At 34.2% G+C, this 18823-nt stretch overlaps 2 protein-coding genes and 4 long non-coding RNA genes across 6 annotated transcripts; 1 reads left to right on the forward strand and 5 right to left on the reverse strand.

Moving 5' to 3' along the window:
* Positions 1-5064: 5064 nt before the first annotated feature.
* LOC124456383 (circumsporozoite protein-like) lies at positions 5065-6224 on the forward strand. The gene is made up of 2 exons (XM_047006842.1): positions 5065-5605; positions 5971-6224. The coding sequence occupies exons 1-2, from the start codon at positions 5065-5067 to the stop codon at positions 6222-6224; spliced, it is 795 nt and encodes a 264-aa protein (XP_046862798.1).
* A 2618-nt stretch (positions 6225-8842) lies between these two features.
* Positions 8843-9540, reverse strand: LOC124456384. Its single transcript, XM_047006843.1, has 2 exons — positions 9186-9540; positions 8843-9042 (listed from the first exon to the last, which is right to left on the reverse strand). The coding sequence occupies exons 1-2, from the start codon at positions 9538-9540 to the stop codon at positions 8843-8845; spliced, it is 555 nt and encodes a 184-aa protein (XP_046862799.1).
* A 299-nt stretch (positions 9541-9839) lies between these two features.
* On the reverse strand, positions 9840-10369 carry LOC124456393. Its single transcript, XR_006952241.1, has 3 exons — positions 10348-10369; positions 10092-10209; positions 9840-9908 (listed from the first exon to the last, which is right to left on the reverse strand). It is a non-coding gene; the product is annotated as an uncharacterized LOC124456393 (long non-coding RNA).
* A 263-nt stretch (positions 10370-10632) lies between these two features.
* LOC124456394 lies at positions 10633-11003 on the reverse strand. The gene is made up of 2 exons (XR_006952242.1): positions 10942-11003; positions 10633-10673 (listed from the first exon to the last, which is right to left on the reverse strand). It is a non-coding gene; the product is annotated as an uncharacterized LOC124456394 (long non-coding RNA).
* A 1559-nt stretch (positions 11004-12562) lies between these two features.
* LOC124456395 lies at positions 12563-13720 on the reverse strand. Its single transcript, XR_006952243.1, has 3 exons — positions 13409-13720; positions 12966-13043; positions 12563-12675 (listed from the first exon to the last, which is right to left on the reverse strand). It is a non-coding gene; the product is annotated as an uncharacterized LOC124456395 (long non-coding RNA).
* Positions 13721-18409: 4689 nt separating this feature from the next.
* Positions 18410-18669, reverse strand: LOC124456421. The gene is made up of 2 exons (XR_006952273.1): positions 18601-18669; positions 18410-18530 (listed from the first exon to the last, which is right to left on the reverse strand). It is a non-coding gene; the product is annotated as an uncharacterized LOC124456421 (long non-coding RNA).
* Positions 18670-18823: the final 154 nt, after the last annotated feature.

Raw genomic sequence — 18823 nt, forward strand, 5'->3', positions numbered from 1 at the left:
TCGTGAAATTATGAAGTGCAACTACAGCCATGGTAATCCTCTCAACTTTCATAGGTTTGGCAATAATTTCCCTTCTCAATATTCGAAATCTTGAGGCAGCAATGCCAAATGCATTTTCAACAACTCTTCTGGCCCTGGAAAGGCGATAGTTGAAAATTTGCTCATGTTGTGGTAGAAATTTGCCAGGGTAGGGACGCATCAGATTTTTCATCAATGGAAATGCTTCATCACCAACAAAGACAAAGGGAAAAGTGCTCATTCTATTACTTATGCAGCATGGTTCAGGAAGTTGAAGAGAATTTGACAGCAACCCAATACCTAATTTAGAATTCTGAAACACACCTCCATCACTATGACGACCATTATCGCCAATGTCAACTAATATGAATGAATAGTCTGCTGCAGCAATAGCCATGAGAACAATGCTATGCCAGTGTTTATAATTATACTACAAACTCCCTGATCCTGCTGGTGCTTGTATTTTTATGTGCTTGCCATCAATGGCCCACAACAATTAGGGAAGTTCCATATTCTTTTGAATTCATCAGCTATTTTTAACCACTCATACGGTGAACTGGGAGCTTTCAAATATCCTTTTGACAAAAGAGCATTCCAAATTGCCAAACAGGTATTCGAAATAATTCTGTGTACAGTTGTCACTCCTATTCTATAACTGAAAGACAAACTTCGTGGACTGTCTCCTGATGCTAAATAGCGAAGTGTCAACGCTAATCGTTCTTCTGAACTAATGACATCACGACTTTTATCGCTCTTTTGAATAAGGGAGCCTACAAGGCCATGTAAGTAATCGAATTGATCAGGTGACATCCTAAAATAGTGGAAATAACCTTCGTGGTCTCCATCTCGTAATTCCTTCACTGAAGTGAAAAATTCGCTATGTTGAGATCTCTTTTGGAATATCGGCCTGATCCAAAAACGTTTGCGGTATTTTTCACGCTGCCTTCTTCGACTTCGCAAATAGAGTAAAAGAATTATTTGCTTTCTAGTCAACGGACTCATTCTTCACTCCTTAAGACACGAACAATTGCGAGTTCTCGCAGCGAGCTGCGAGTTAATTCGTGCGATAGGTGGAAATGAGGCTTTAGACTTTGTGAATTGTAAGCTTTCTACTGTTCCTGCCGAACTTACGTGTACTCGGCTACCTTAAAAATGAAATGTACCATCTGGCAATTCTAGAAGTCTTGAGAAAGCTGTAAAATTTGAACACTTGCTTTTTCAAAAGGCTGATGTAAATAAAACCAATAAGCAAACGAACCAAAACTAGGAAGAACTCTTGTTCTGCTGTAATAGATCGTTTTGGTCCTCGATTTTTAATGGACTCAGAGACCATTCTTTCTGAATCTGTGTTGGAGCCAAAATACACTAGCTTATTCACCAATGTACCAAATGATTTAAAAAGAGTATGAAAAGTTTCATAGTCTTGAAGACCAGTGTAAAATCTAAATAGCCGATCATTGTTCTTGAACTGTTCTTTTGAGAACTTGCTGCCCTTCAGGTTTTCTTCTAACTTCTCGCTCAAAGCTATGATATCTGTCTCGCGTTGTTCATTTTCAGCTTTCAATTTACTATTTTCTGACTAATTTACTATTTATGTTTTTCATGGTTTGCCTGGAGCTCTGCGATTACTTTATTTAAATGTTCAATTTGATCGACATTTTCAGAAGTACCATCGCTAACAGTCATGTCTTCACCTTGACAAACATCATTTTCTGCAATTTCCATTTCAGAAAAAAGTCTACTTGCTTTTGACCTTTTTTTTGAAGGCAAATGTGTTCTGTGTCTTGCTTTATTAGTAGAGCGCGGAATCGATGGTGTAGGTCGAGTGACTTTTGGTACTAAAGTCGGTAGTTGATTTGAGTATGTTTAACGTCCCCCAACAAAATGTAATGAACACACTTGATGCCCAACAGTTGGCGAGAAATCCTTCTGTGAAATAAGATTTATCCATTTCTTTTGCAACATCTTTGATTCTTCACTTTTGTAGAAGGACAACCGGGGTTTTGTTGTTGCTGAAACATCCAGGAACACAACATGTAAAGCCACCAGCACCTCCGACGTTATTGATGGCTGATTGCATTTTTCTTAAGCGTGAAATGCTTTGGATTGCATTTTTCTTAAGCGTGAAATGCTTTGGATTGCATTTTTCTTAAGCGTGAAATGCTTTGGATTGCATTTTTCTTAAGCGTGAAATGCTTTGGATTGCATTTGAGATTAACCCATCTATGTTAGGGCAGTGACTTTGATTATTTTATCAGTACTTTGACCACTACTTTGCACCCTTTCCGCCATGTTGTTGTACGAAAACATGGCGGTAATGGCGGATTTTGGTGGTCAAAACTTCCACTTTAAAAATTTTTTTCAATATTCACTCCCTCCTGATTTCTAATACTGTTTGTATGAACGAAAACAATTAAGAAAAAAGAAATTACGATACCGACAGCATATCATGTGAAAATAATGCTTCAGCATTGCGTGAAAAACACAGTACAGACACCCATGACACATCAAAGTAAAGAAAATCGACGGTAGAGAAACGCATATTTTGGATGTAACATTTAAGTTATTTTATGACATTTTAGCCTTTTAAAAGTGAAAATCAAACGGCATTCTTTACTAGACCTGTCAATCTCGTCAAACTTATACATTATTTCATGCTTTTGTGTGTTTGACTGTTTGTAAACATTTTGGTGCACCTATTTTTCTTGCTTCAAATGGATAAATCTGTTAAAAATGCTCCTAAGGGAGCGAGAAAATATTTGCTTCAGTCCTACGACATAAGTCAACTAAAAATTTACCATGGATAAGTATCATAAGTGTATTGTCATTACCTGATAAATCTACTGAAAACTCATAAAGAAAGTATGTTGAACTAGAAGAGCTACAAAAAAGAAAAAAATTCAAAACACTATGACACTGTTGCTTGGTAATTTAAAAATTAAACAAAACTTACCTTAAGTTGAAGTTTGATTTGAATTCTACAAGTCATCAGCGGGGAGTGGAAGAGTTGTACTAGAGAGCATGCATGCATAAGTTAGCCAGATTTCAAAGCCAGCGGAATCCATTGCAAGAGTGGAAGAGTTTGAGGTGGGTAAAATTCAATTTGAATGGTACAACTCTTCCTCCCCGCTGATGACTTGTAGAATTCAAATCAAACTTCAACTTAAGGTAAGTTTCGTTTAATTTTTAAATTCTACTACGTCATCAGCTATGGTCGTGTCAGAGTTGTACGAGATTTCACAGCAAGCAATGGAGTCAGGATGTAATGTGTCTATAAACAAAGTAGTTTGCCTGCAAAAAAGGTTAACCACAGAAAAAGAGATGGTGGCAAATTTTACATACATTGATTATATTTAAAATTTAAATTTTTCCACAATAGATAACGATTTAGCTAATTTCGTTTTGCCGTAAAATGGTGGAACCTAGATTAAAAGTTTTCTTAATAGGGTTATTGTAAAATGTTTGCGAATTTGCTTTAACATAATTGAAAATCACATTTTCTAAGGATTTTGCCACCGATGATTGCTTACGGCTTTTCTTACTATAAGCAAACTAAGAAAGTTTATTTGTAATCTTTATTTATTTTAGGCTTCTGTCTTAAATGAACATCATGACCAACACATTATTGTTTTGTCGTTCTCAAGACATGTAAAAGGCTATACCACTCACTTACACGGCACTCCTGGACCAGCTGCCAAGTTTCTTACTGAGACAGAATATGGAAAAATAACAGAAAAGCTTTTTGACAATTTCATGCGACATAAGTTTATAAAATTGGATGAACTCCATCTAAGGGCGAAAGCGTGTGTTCATTTATGCAACATTCATTTATGAAAATCCATGATCTGGTGGTTCTATTAATCTGTTATTGAATATATTCTAATCCAACCCTTAGACTTACCTGACAATATATTACGCATACACAGGCTTAGCATAGTGATCAGGCATTAAAATTATAACATTTGATAAGTTGTATTTCAGGACCTTTTGCATATTAAGACACACGTGATTACCAGTACAGTACATACACAAAGACTTTCACGTTTCCGTTGATTAGAACAAATATAAATTAAGGTCGAATGGTGAACATTGTATTATTAATTAAATGAAATTCCTAGTTTGTTTTTAACTGTATTGGTATTACTCATGTGATAGTTTTGTATGCAAATGAAAAAACATGTACTAGTTAGAATGTGTAATTATGGATGAAATTTTGCAAATATTGTTTCTTATCAGGATTAAACTGATGTCCTTGGAATGTTAAACACATGCGATAACCATTCCACCACAGAAACTATATGAACAAACGTTTTTTGCTTTCATTGAATAAAAATAAAAATCAAATTAGGAGTTAATGATAATAAGGAACGTCTTCTATCTATATATTGCGAGTGGGGAAGCCAGCAGGAAAATTTGTTCATGCTATGCAAATTTTACATTATCATTGTTCATTTCTTTAGAAAATGATTGTTTCTGCCATCATGAACGCGAAAATATTTGCATAGCAAGACTTTTTCCACCTCTGAGATGGGTTGGATCAAATCGACCGAACTGACTTTAGTTTATATCGTGTGAATAGGGCTTAAATCGTAATACTTGCAATGTCAATCATTTTCGTAAAATTTTCATGTGCATAAGACGACCTGACTTTGTGAGCTGGCTTTGCCATTGTTCGTATTCCATTTCCATGAAAAAGATCCACTTAAGCAACTAATTCTCTCGTAGTAGTGTTGCTGATACAATAAGAAATGATCCTACTGTATTCTACAGCTACTAGTTTGAAAGACTAGCTTTAACTTAATAATCAAAATCCATGTTTGTCGTTCGATGTATTCTGAATTAACTACACTTTCAGTTTCAACCAACAATATAAAAGCATGCAAATACAAAACAATAACAAATACGTAAGAGCCAGCATTTTTGCTGATGCTTACATTTCATAGCGATATAAATTATATGATTTATATCCTTTTTTGTCTTTGAAGCAGAACATCTATTTCAACTTTTATTGTTCATGGTATTGGTTACAGACTTACAGTTTTCAGTATGGAAGAAATGAGCCATAAAAGTGTTGGTCAAACACACGCTAACACATTGGACGAATTTTCCCAGTCAAGTTCTTCAACCTTAGCTGACAACAACTGTGAAATCCCCTACAACACCAACAAAAACCCGAACAATCCCAACGAAAACCCACACAAGGCAAACGTACACCATAACGACAACAGCCAAAACTCCAAAAACGCTAACAAAAACCCTGTTTACAACGGCAAAGAAAACCCAAACAGCGTCGTCAAAAACGCTTGCAACATCAATGAAAAGCCGAACAACGTCAACGAAATTTTTAACCAAACGAAGAAAAACGCTAATGATACAAACGAAAACACAATTATTACAATCGGATGCACTGATGTTTATGACATTGCTGAGACTATCGAGAGTAATGGTAACAATACTAACGAAGAACAACAGTATTTTCAAAAGTTTTGTAGCTACGACAAACCTGATGAAGATGAAGAACCAGTTTCGAAGAGCCCGAAAATTTTAACGTCCACTCAAAGTATTTATCAGAAGAAAGTTAAAACAGGTATTAAATGTTTCTTTATCTTCAGTCTGTAGTATTTATTTGTACCAATGTACTTACTGTTGCAATAACAAATTTTAGTTCGTCATACAAAAGTACAAAAAATGTATAGCGTCTTATAGCTAACATCGACATTTTAGGTGTTCAGAAAAAACAAATTATTTTGTTACAGAAATAGGAATCACACCACTATTAAACGAATCAACAGCAAACTGCAAACATTTAAAGTTTGTGTATTTGCTAAATGCTTTTATTTTATTAATAGCTATGTATGTTACCCTAAAAGAAAAGATATCCTAAGTCTTATTGTATATTGTCTCTCTACAATTTTATAACATTATCTAAAATGTATTTTATATTTTTATCAGGCGAAGGCTCAAAGTTAGTGGTTTTTAATGAAGACAAGATACCTCAAGCTTTATGCACATTATTTTCTATGAAAACTTTGCACAACCGCCCTGTACCAAAAAGTCATGTTGGCATAGTCATTGATTACGTCATGCCAAACTGTAAACTCAAGCCAGTTTGTCCAACAGAGCTTGATGGAGATTTTGTCGAAAAAGGGGCGTTTTACATATGGCCGCTTGAATTGTTGGCATTGAATAATAACTTCCCGAAATAAATTGATAGTTTATGTAAAATAATGTAAATATATCTTCCATATAGTTTTTTTTTATTTTGATTGCTATTCAATTGAATTTTGGTAATGGATTAATTTTATTTTCCCTTGATTGTTTTTAGTCATATACGTTTTGATTTTAGTCTTATAACACGTTTTGATTATAATTCATCATCATCCCGCGGTTTAACAAGGTAAAAAATATGAGTCATATGAGTTTTTGATATGAGTTAACAGATTTTTAAAAAATTATTTTGGGAAATATTTCTGGTGACGAACAACCAAATATTTAATTTTACTGCAGTTGATTGTAAATTGTTTAACAAATGTCGTTACGGGAATGGTCAAATGTCACAACATGCGTAATTAGTTATGGCTTTATATACACTCTCAAATCGTTTAACTTCTCTAACGTAACAAATGTGACAATTTATTCTTGGTAAGAAAGACCGTGTAATGATTAACGTTGTTAAAGGCATTAAAGTTATTATTCTCTTTATTGTTGCATACACCATCACCAGTACATAGCAAAAAAATATTTTTCTTATCGATAGGCGCTCTATTAGTAAACCATGATTTCCTTTGAGTTACAATGGTTTACCTACTTTAACAGTTGTCTATACAGTGGACAGAAAAAAAAAGTGGCCACGACGGCGCGGGTTCAATCCCTTTGGTACACAATGTGTCTGTAAACCTAGCCGGGTTGACCAAAGCCATGTGAGGGAAATTTGGTAGAGGAAATCCTCGGATGGACTGTATCTGCATCTGCAATGTTGCAGCCTTGTCACACTGTGTGTCACGCTGATATCAGCGTTGTAGTTGCGTGAAAGGTACGAGTGATTGTAGTCTGGTCAGCTGCCTTCACTATAATTTAAGTAACCAGGATGTTCCACTTTGTGGAACCCTCATACGTCGAAATAGACGGAGTCCATTAGTGTGTATAGTAAGTGTGTATAGTGTGTATAATGCGTATAGTGTGTAAAGGGCATATAGTGTGTATAGGGTGTATAGTGTGTATAGTGTGTAATGTGTGTATAGTGTGTATAGTGTGTATAATGGATATAGTGTGTATAGTGTGTATAGTGTGTATAGTGTGTAATGTGTGTATAGTGTGTATAGTGTGTAATGTGTGTATAGTGTGTATAGTGCGTATAGTGTGTAATGTGTGTATAGTGTGTATAGTGCGTATAGTGTGTAATTTGTGTATAGTGTATAATGTGTGTATAGTGTGTATAGTGCGTATAGTGTGTATACTGTGTAACGTGTATTGTATTTGAAAATCTTCTACCCAACTTTTCAGCTTTAATGTTCTATATCTTTACCCACTCCCCACAAACCCAACCGTAAAGCACTAACAGCTCAATACAACGAGGAAAAATTGCACTTTAATTTTACACCATGGTTTTTACAACTGATTTATGTGTAACAAGAATAGAACGTTTCAAAAAAAAAATCAACAATAAAAGATAACACTAGACCAAAACAAACGTGTAACCTCGCGCAATGTTGAGATAAAAGAAAAAATCATAATAAGAATATTTAAGGACTTTTCAAAATGCACGTTTCACTTTTTAATATTACAAATGATAATTTATGGCGTTTTCCCCGTTTTTTGCAACAGATCATATCAGTAATGGATAACAATGCTTCCAGTCCCCCAGGAATGATAATTATGACCCGTATTAGCTGCTCTAAGGCAGGGTTTCATGGTTGCACCCACTCATTGTAGCTGGATTCTGTTATCATACAGTACAAATACAAGTTTAATAACAAGTCATTTATCACTAGCAACATTAGCAATCATCGATCTTATCATCAGAACCATTGTCATCAAAAAGATCATCGTCTTCATTGTCGCTGTAGCTTTCAATATCACTCTCATTGCTAACTAAAGTATCCAAAACATCGCGACTGTTAATACAGGAGAAGTGCTTGGATCAAGGTCTAGCTGTTGCTTTGCAAAGTTTATACCCTTGTATCGCAAAGCTATCTCACCCAAAATAACACGTCTTGATTTATGAGACGAAGAAGCATACAAGGATTTCTAAAAATAATAGATTACATGGCATTTGGTTTCTTCCACAAAACATTTTATGTACGCTAAGGTTCCTTCATTATGTTTGTTGCGCACGACTTATTGTTTATTTTCTCCATACATATTCGTGGTGCTTAACGGAAGATTATATGTATATACCTCAGATTCAACTCTTTCATTTGACAAACATTCCTAGTGTCTTTCACTGAAACTCTTTCTACAAAACGTGTTGAAAATTTGAGAAGCTCAAAAAAGCTAAAAAGCTTATGTCTTACAATGATTTGTTTAAAATGAGCACATGGACTCTTTTACAGTACATACGTGACTTTCATTATACATACCTGAGTTTAGACTTTGTTCCATGTCTTTTACTTCCGCTTTCAACTTTGGAATAACGATATCTTTGTAATATCGCAAATAATTACTCATCTCTTGCTTAATAAGAACTAACTCCTCCTCCAGTCTTTCTAAATGTTCGAACTTGTCAACAATTTTACATTTCAGTCGAACAGAAATTTCTATATAAAGATGTTTTATAATATTACGTTTAAGTAACTTTAAGTTCTTACTTAAGGCATGTTGGAATTTACAGAATATGTTTTAGGTACACACCATTGAGAGTCCGGGGAAACATGCCATCAACCAGAGAACACTCGTCGAGTCTTACTGTTTCTTCTTGACCATGCACAACAAACTGTAATACGTTGAATATGCGCATTTTTTTGTCAATGTTTTTCTGATCACTAGACATCTTCTGTCTTATCTTTGTTCTTGCTTTTGCTGAGTCTACAGGCAAAAAGAAACAGGTAAGTATACTAAATAAGAAACAATCTATTTTTGCTTTTAATTTGCAATGATTTCAATATGGATTCTTGCTAACAAATGCACTCCTCTTATGTAGTAATATACGTGTATATGTAAAAACATACTTCCCAATTTTACAACGCTTGCTTTCCTTTGTACTATGGCAAAAGACAACATTTCTAGTTCATTCTTAAGACACTTCAAGGCACTTTCCAAAAATAACTTTTTTCCTCTATCAAGCAGTACATCGGCGGTTATATCACGACAAAGCTTGGCAGTCAGTGATTTAACTCTTTTATGTTTATCCTCAATGGTGGAGTATCTTTGAATTATCTTTTTTGACAGGGCAGAAAGATAGTCTTCAGTCTCAACACACGAGATGTTTACATTTGATGTCAATAAAGAGGTATCGGTTAAAGAGGAGGTCAAAACGTACAATTCCTCTTCTTCGGCTAAATACGTGGAGAAGGAGCTTTCCATTTCTACAGAAACAGAAAAAAATATGATATACTGCACAGTCGTATTAAATTATGCCAGCAAGTAAAACCCGGTTACCTTTTGCAATACGTTGAACTTCACTCTTCCACTGCAAGAAATCAACGTGGTTCGGAGAGATTTACGCCAGAAACCATTTCATCAAGTTCTTTCCTTGTATTTTCTTGAGCTTCTATATACTAAAAAGAAAATAACTTATCAGGATGACGGCTGTTAGTAGCGTTATTTGGCCGCATGTACAAAATAGTTATTGAGAAGCAACCTTTGCATATCTCTTGCAGAGGAGCTGGACAGATCACATATTTTCCGTTTATTCCACGCAAGAGCATGTTCAGTTATGAGTTCTTCTCTTGCTAAAATTGTCAAAAAAGCACATACATAGCATGACACATCAATTGAAAACCATAAAAAATGTTCCAGTAACTTGAGACCAACGTGGACGATAGCTACGTTATATGGATAATCGTTCTATCCAACAAATAAAGTCTACAATATAATTAAACATATTTTATAAACTTATTTTAAGTAACACTTACACTCGGGTAACATGTACTTTGTAGTGTTGGCCAGTCTCGAAAGGTAACTATTAATCTGCTCAACTTCCTCTCCTGTGGAATATGCAGAACCTTTTTGCCACCGTCCTCCCCACAATACCTTAAAATAAGACGAGTTTGGAAATTCTTGTTTATAAGAATTCATTAATGTCTGAGTAGACAATACTGAGAGTGAACATCGATATACATATAAGTACACAGCCAGCATTCATTATAAAAACACATGATACCAGTGTACCTGGCATGTCCAATTATGTGCTTCCATCACAGATAAAGCAGGTTTTATTTCGTGAGAATTTGACTCATCCGACTTTGATGCCTTCACTGCCCTTCCAATATTTACATATGATATCTTGCCAAATGTATTTAACATTGTTTGGAATCATTTTGTGAACATGGATGTAATTAGAGTAGCCATGAATCTCTCCGCGAAAATGTTTATTACTGAGCAATTGCATGCGGCAACCTGCAATTTCCAGTCCTGTTTCGTCTAGACGACTCTTTCGTTTTCCTTTATTTCCAGCGCCAATTACTTTCACCACATTTCCCGTCATCAGAAAAGTTCTGTAACACAAAAGATTCAAATTCGAACTATGATCGTGGAAAAACGAACATTTATATATTGATTCAGAAAAATTTAAACTGTCGATTTTATTATTTATTACAATGAATACAATAGCCAAAGATACAAAACCAAAATAATGAATAAATATCATTATCAAAAGGGTAAGTATTGAGTTATAATGAAAAGAACTTTACTCATGTAATGGTGTATTGTACTGAACTGTACAAAACATTTCAACATCAGTGCAAAGCATGACCTCCAAATTACCCGAACTTGGGGAGTGGAATAAACCTTTCTAATATGCTCTGAAACATGTTCATTCGAAGAAATAAAAGATCTCCATAGTAAGACTGACTTTGTTCTCTATAAAGAGAGAAAACAAGAGTTTACATTATGAAAGGCTCCTTAGAATGTGTAAAATTACAGAGTTTGACATAATACCTTCCTGAATGTTTATATCGGTATAACTTCATGTTGCCATCTACATGACAGGAGTGTTGGTTGGATGAGCAACTAGGACAAAACATCCACTCTTTTCCCTGGGCTTTTCCACCTCATAATTAAAATATTTCCATTCTCGAAAGGCTTTTGTGAACGTTCGTGGATTTATTGATCCAAACTAAAAATTGAAAGAAAGTAGAAATCACATAGAAAAAATTGTAGACTTTTGCCACACATACATATACATTTTTTCATGAATTTGGATGTTTTCCATAACACTAGTGACAATGGTAATTGCTTTACACAAAAAAAACTATGTACAATGCTGAGAGTTTACACTTAGTAATGTGGCATACACACAAAGTATTTATGTACGCACCCTTCCTTTTGAAACACTTATGTCTTCCAATGATCTAATAAAACTGGACTCAGAACAACCTGGCATTCTCTTTTGCATTGTGTTCCACAGCAGAAGTAAATCCTGTGAAAATAACACATTTAAAGACTTTGGATTTGCTGGCCAGTAGCCATTACCAAGAATATCTGCAAGTGTCGGCATCAAGAATGCTGAACAAGAAACACACTTGAATGATGTACTGTTTATGTCAAAGCGACCTAACAATAGAAAAAGATTAATAAACATGATAACTAAAAGACATTATGTACATAGGATGGCAGTTTACTGTATACATGTAACTATTACAGTATGTAAGAAGAATACTACAGTAAATTAATGAGTAAATTATATAGTAGTCCTTCACAACACTGATGAAGAAGGAAATCAAAAATGTTTAAAGATTAATGTCAACAGTTGTCGGTTCAATAAGATTACATTTTATTGGAGCAAACACAAAATTTTGCATGTTCAACATTGCAAGTATAAAATACTTTGTACATTACCTTGTGTTGTACAAATAGTCAGCATGTCCTTACTGGGCACGGAGTGAAAGGTTGATTTTCTAGAGCAGCCATGACAAAACTTTTGGACAGGATGCAAAGAAACATAGCAATCTAAGAAACAAATATAATAAATTTTCATCATTAGACTGGGAGATAAAACCTTTTTTTGTATAAATAATAGAATTATATCACCCCAAATTATATACCTATAAGTAGCTACATATGTAGGTTGATTTTGACATCAGTTAGCATAGTGCATATGACATTTAACATACTTTTACCATATTTACATGACATACCAACTTCAATTATTTGTCCATTTTATCCAATGAATGTGATGGCTGAAGTGGTCTGAAATGATTACCCATCCACCCATGTCTATCATGGAATGGCTTTCTTTCATGAATTTTCCTATCACATTCAACACAGACTGGCCAGTTACTACCACACTGATGACACTTTATCAAGCCTGGAGATTCCCCACAATTGAAGCATGGTGTGCCTTTATCAACTGATTCACATTGGATCAAGGTTTCAATATGGTAGATCTATTATTTTCCCAAAGAGAATGAAGCTCTTCCATGCGATCAGACCATTTCTTGGCATCCTCTTTCTCTGAAGCCAAAAGTCCTCTGCATTCAAATATAAGATTCTCTAGCTCTACAAAACAATAATGACTTATATTGTAAAGAAATTAAAAATTGTTAGCTGAGTGAGCTTGTTGTGGACAATTTCTGATTAAATGAGACGGTATATGATCTAAGACAATTTCAAATAAAGGTGCTCAATATCAAAGTGGATAGAGCTACATACATGCATTTCAACAAATTATTGCAATTATTGATTTCAAATGCAATTATTAGTTTTACCAAAAGCATTTCAAGCATGAGCAATCATTAGACAAATCTATTACATTTAACTTAATATTATACATATACATTGATGCTTACCAATATCAACGTCTGTTTGCTTGTGCTCATCATTTACTTGAAAGTCATCAGCCACAGAGCTATCATACTGCTGGTTATCTAATATAAATTTACAATGCAATTTCTTATACAGTACCTAACTTAAACAACATTGACCTGTAACAGTTTTAGGTACAACCATGCATGGTAATGTAATGACAGTTTACTCAGTTGTCTTTCTGCTTACCCATAAGAAACTAAATAGTCAAATCTGCTAAGGACACTGGACAAAATTGTTTGAGCCATATATGATTTAAAGCAGCAAAATTGTACAGTCAATATTTCAAGTACAAAATTTCATAGCATGATGTAGTTACACATGCATACTACATATTATTTAGCATAAAATTGCAAACAAGAACAACAATCTCAACATACTACTGAAGATAGTAAATTTTAATATAAATACTAAATATTAACATTACCATTTTGCTTAATTGATCCTTGACGGCAGCGGTAAGGCGTGTGGGTCAACCTCTTACAACCAACTTGCACTAAGCGAAAATGAGAAGGCTTTTTCCCCCGACATTTTGATCCTTTTTCTTTCGCCAACAAGGCTAAACCATCATTCAGAACTTTCTCCAGAGTCTCGGATTTCTTCTTTTTACACGCTGTATATCAAGGTAGAATAAATAATAGCTTAATTGTAGTTAAAATTTGCCTAATTTAATACACAATGATTCCATTCCTTTTGAACAGCAATATCTATAATATGGTGAATTCTTACGTTTTAGTCGTTTTTCCGCCATGTTAACTTTTTGCGGGTGCGCAAAACGTATTGAATTTGGATAGTTACGGAGTTTCCCTTGGATTGATGATTATTATCTATTTAAGCCGTTTTGTCAATTGATGCTATTCATCTATTTAAGCTTGAGACTGTGTTGATCCAATCGTGGTGGTCAAATCAGGGTGGGCGACAAAAATTTTATTTCATGAGCCCGCGTCTCTCCGCTGACTTTGACCACCAAAATCCGCCATGTTTTTGACCACGCGGCCGCGCGCTAATAATTTATACTAATTTTGTTGACGTTTCCCCTCCAGTTATTATAGAACTCAATGGAATAAATGGATTTAGAAAGCTTAAATGCCAATGGCAAATGAATACAAGTGTAGAATGCGTAGTTAGACTGGAAAACATTAAACAAGAGTTCAGCAAGAGTATTTGTATTTGGCAAGAGTATTTGTATTTGGCAAGAGTTACATAGTGTTTGCAATAAATTTTTAGAGTTTGGAAGGCCATATTTGGGATTTTAGAAGTAATACATGAAATTTAGAATTGTGATGGGTTTAGCGCACCATATTATACGTGTTTGGTGACATAATACTTGTGTTTGTAATTGGGAACATAATATTCACAAGTTTCATAGATGCATAGTTTTTAGGAGAAATTTTCGATAATTCTGATTTAAGCTTACAGGGGCTGACTTTTGCATATTATAATGGAAGTATTCAAAGTAGAATTATTTGAAAAAAATCTTTAGTAATTTGCGATTGTTCAGAATTTATTTTACCATCGCTTTCCTCTGTTAAATCTTAATCTATAGGCTGTGGACACTCCAGTGACAGTGATATATGATTTTGATTTTCATAGTAATTTGTCTCAGTATTATTTTCCCAATTCGATAATGGTGTTTGTAGAGACACTTGCTCATTTTCTATTTTTTTCTTCTTAAATTTGATTTTTTTTCCAATTAAATTTGATCATTCAATTTGTAGTGTTAGTTGTGAATTTTTTTTCAATAAATTTTTTTATTTTCTCAATAAATATTTCAAAAGCGGTTTTGCTTCTTACATCTTTGAAAAAAAAAAATAAAAACTTTGTATAATTTGTCTGATTCCATTTTCTTGATCAAAAAAAAATTTTTAATGAGTACGACCTTATATAAAATTGAATTTAATGTAAAAAATTGCATTTCCTTTCATTTTTCCCATTTTTGGCATGATTGCCCTTGGTTGTACTTAATACAAGATGATACTAATTTTTGTTTAAATTTAGAACATAACCTTGACTTTCCAATTTGTTTGACATTAGTGACTGTCTAGAAGTTACTCATAAGGATGCTTTGCATTTTTTAAACGTCAATAAAGAACTACTACATGTTTTTAATACCATATAAAACTAAACCAAACCAAACAACATTTGTTTACCGGCCAGTATTAATCCCCGCCAGGGGGGTTGACCGGTCCATGAACTTTTAATACCATATATGGTTACTATTTGTATGATAACCTTGAACGTTTCATATATTCATGCTTAAATGTTTTTTGTTTTTTTGTACAATTTTATAAACTTTTTTAATGATTTGTCTTTTTATACAAAAAAAAGTTTACTTTTTTATATGAAATGCAAAATTCATAACAAATTGATTAATTTTGTTCATATATAAAAGAAATGTTGTTTGAAATCGTATGCATTGAATAACTAATGTATCATAGATTTGTTAAGCTTGTTTTATGTTGTATAATGGAATCAGTAAAATCAAGTCCAAACACATCAAATTGGTGGAAAGAAAACTATTTTATATATGTGCAGGGCGGATCTAGGCCATGGCGAAAGTGGCGAGCCACGGTCAGAATTCTGCCACTTAAGTTTTCCAGGGTTGACTTTTCATCATTAAAATTTTTGCTCAAATACAGCAAAATTCGATCAAAAGCAAAATTAAATGAATATTGTAATTTTTTGTCAAAATTTGTGTTAACAGAACAAAACTTCAAATTAAACGTCTTGTTAAAATAGTATTATCATCCAGTTAAACTCTGAACTGTAAAATCACCGGCGTCTCGTATCTTGCGAATATGCCATGAATATGCGGAATATGTGGAATATGTTCGTAAATTCGAACCTGCAATCTCAGAATGAAATGCCACGGTCAGCGTTCAAAAAATTTCGCAATAGTTGCTAAATATAGTAACCTTCAGCCACGGTGCAGCGTTGCAAGCCAATCACAGGGAACGTTTTGGTCATGTGCGCCACGGTGAATGTATTTCGATTGCGCAATAAATACAAGTCATATGCAATAGCTCGATTCTTGTCGACTTGAAAAAACGCTACTTCTTGTTCTACTCAGCGATTAGGATCAATGGTAACTTCTAAAAAGATCGATGTTCTTGAAAAGCTCGTCCAAATCTTTCAGCAAGAGAACGCTTGCGAAATTATTTCTGGTGAATTGTCTAACAATGTGGTAAAATAATCAACAATGAAAGGCTTCGTCGTATAAATTCTACTGGTGATATTATGCTACGAACTTGTTCATTTTCAAAACTGCTGTTCCCTGAAAGCCAAATTGAAAGATCAGGACCCAATGTCCCTGTTAGGTAAGAATTTACATGTATTGGGGTATTAATTTATATTTTTATTTACTTTTGACATCTTGGCCTGAAATATATGATCAATCCGTTAATTTTCAGCTATTCATATTTAGTGTATCATGTAAAATATATGTCTAAAGCTGTCATTATTTTGCATACTCAGTCTGTCTAATGTACAGCCTAAATAATTTTAATTGTTACTGTCTGTTAAAAAAAATGTTTTACTTCAATATTAGTCAAAGGTAGTCCTTTTTAAAATTTAACCTAATCAATAATGTATTATCCTTGTTTTCCTGCCATTTTATGTTATCCCCTGGTCAAAGAAACTAACATATCATTTTGAATAACTGTTACTTTCTTTTGCGATTTATATAGAATATTGATGCTATAGTAGATGGAATCAATAAGTCGTCTGAATCCTGTTCAACATGCCTAGACTAGTTCCAAATCTTAGACTACCTGCCTGTGACTTTGACTTTATCATGATGTTACCAAATTAACACAAAGACAAAATAACTTTCTCAATTTCAATATTATTAGTCCATCTTTAACAGTATTGGTTACCCTTATTTATTCTAATGTCAGAGTCAGTCTAGCAGATTTGTTACCAGGTATAACTTGGTATAACAAAGCAGCCATTGATACTTAAATACAAATTTTTCTTTAGTAGCCAATAATCAATGCATGTTCAATTCTGTTAAGACTCTCATTGACTTGGATTCCTAAAGTCTCTGTTTGAATGTATTCTATCTCAGTCCTCACTTCACAAAATGCCTTTGCCATGTGTATATCTGATGCAGCTCTAACATAACATAACATGCTTCATCTTTCTCTCACTCCTATGCAACAATCCTGTGATTACAGAAAGGTAATGGAAACTGCATTGATTTTACATCAGACACCACAAGGTAAGAAAAAATTTTTATTCTTCTATCCGAACAGAATTAAAAAAATGGTGATATTAGAATTTTTTTAGATGAGATTATCACTAAAATATTGTTATATTCTACATTAAAAATGCTGAAATTCGCTTTTCCGAGAGTCTAGATTTAAAATTTTCTGGGGGCATGCCCCAGACCCCCTATAGCGTTGCCTCGCGCCGAAGGCCTCAGCTAGTCACAGTGCCACGGTCAGCCCAGAAGCTGGATCCGCCCCTGGTGTGAACATGAAAATGTAAACTCCAAACCTCAAAAAAAAATCAAACAGAAATTAGGGAGTTAAAATAACTGTCTGATTTGCAAAATAAACATAAAGTGTTTGCAAAATGAAATAAATCGACAAGGAATTAAAAGATCTAGGTGGTATTCTCTGGTGGATTATTGTTCGGGTTGAGATGCAGAAATTCATGACTAAGTAAAAAACAACATAGATGTACTGATATGTACTCACTTAACATAAATCTGCCTGTTTACATCCCGAAAAGTTGCAATCAAGAGCTAAAGCCATCAAAAATTCGACATTTATTTTCTATATCCGCCATATTGTTTCGTGAAATTCATTAAATTGCTGGCTCATATTCAAAAGAACGGTGCTAAATAATGATTAAGGTCAATCTTTCTAAGTTAATTTGAAATGATATGTTTAGCTATTAATCTTCCATAGCTGCTTGATGGACAAAAAGACTAAAAAATGAAAAAACAATTCTTGAAATTGAATTGCGAAGGAGTCCTTCATCTTTTTGTGTAAATAATATAACGATAATAAATTGGCACATGAGATTGCGTACTCAGAATCCTTTGATCACCATCTAGCTCCTGCTGTACACACTGCTGAGCAGTGCATTCTTAACAGAACATTTCATTGAAATCGTTTATGAAGTTTTCATGTGTGTCGTCGGCATCATCGTAATCGCTATCATCGCACTCATCCGACTCTTTCATTGGGCTGTCATCTTCAGAGGCGTAGTTACTGCAGTCAGAACAACCGCAAATGTCAGTACATTGCAAACCAGACTTCACGCACGAGCATCGAAGATTCTTGCAACCAGCTTTACACTTGCATGTCACGCACTCAATAAGTGTATCTGGAGCAGATGGTCCAGTCATCCAAAGAATCTCTAACTGACCATTTTTCATATGCCATCGATGGCTCACAGGAGGTTGAACATTAATGTGCGATTGCAAACTATTCTTCCAGATGGCTGCTTGGTAGTTGGCTCTCTTAATGTGCAAAAGCATGCTATCTGCATTCGGGGGAAGGCATTCGTCCGAACACTTGCCAGATGCAAAGAGAGTGTACCTAGGACCGAAAGAAATACAAAGCAAATGCAAAAAAGACAATAGTAGCAAAAATATATTTTTACATTTACCTTGAAGCATTAACTATCGCTGAACTCTTGTCAATAAATAAAGATCTTTACCAAATTGTAGAAAAATTGGACATTGCTCACCATCAGTAAGACAACAAAGTAAAATCATATAGTAGGTAGATTAAGTACAGAACATTATGATGTTACAAAGCAGGTATTGGAATACCTGTAACATATTGGTTTATTTGTTACATTATTTACCGATTGGTGTGAAGGACTTTTC

The sequence above is a fragment of the Xenia sp. Carnegie-2017 genome, unplaced genomic scaffold, assembly GCF_021976095.1.
Source record: "Xenia sp. Carnegie-2017 unplaced genomic scaffold, XeniaSp_v1 HiC_scaffold_47, whole genome shotgun sequence".
NCBI lineage: Eukaryota > Metazoa > Cnidaria > Anthozoa > Malacalcyonacea > Xeniidae > Xenia > Xenia sp. Carnegie-2017.

Excerpts from the sequence above, each read along its gene's own strand:
- LOC124456383 (XM_047006842.1), top strand. The coding sequence starts at position 5,065 with ATGGAAGAAATGAGCCATAAAAGTGTTGGTCAAACACACGCTAACACA. Across the intron at positions 5,606-5,970 it reads TCAGAAGAAAGTTAAAACAG|GCGAAGGCTCAAAGTTAGTG; the intron begins GTATTAAATGTT and ends TATTTTTATCAG.
- LOC124456384 (XM_047006843.1), bottom strand. The coding sequence starts at position 9,540 with ATGGAAAGCTCCTTCTCCACGTATTTAGCCGAAGAAGAGGAATTGTAC. Across the intron at positions 9,043-9,185 it reads AAGCGTTGTAAAATTGGGAA|ACTCAGCAAAAGCAAGAACA; the intron begins GTATGTTTTTAC and ends TTTTGCCTGTAG.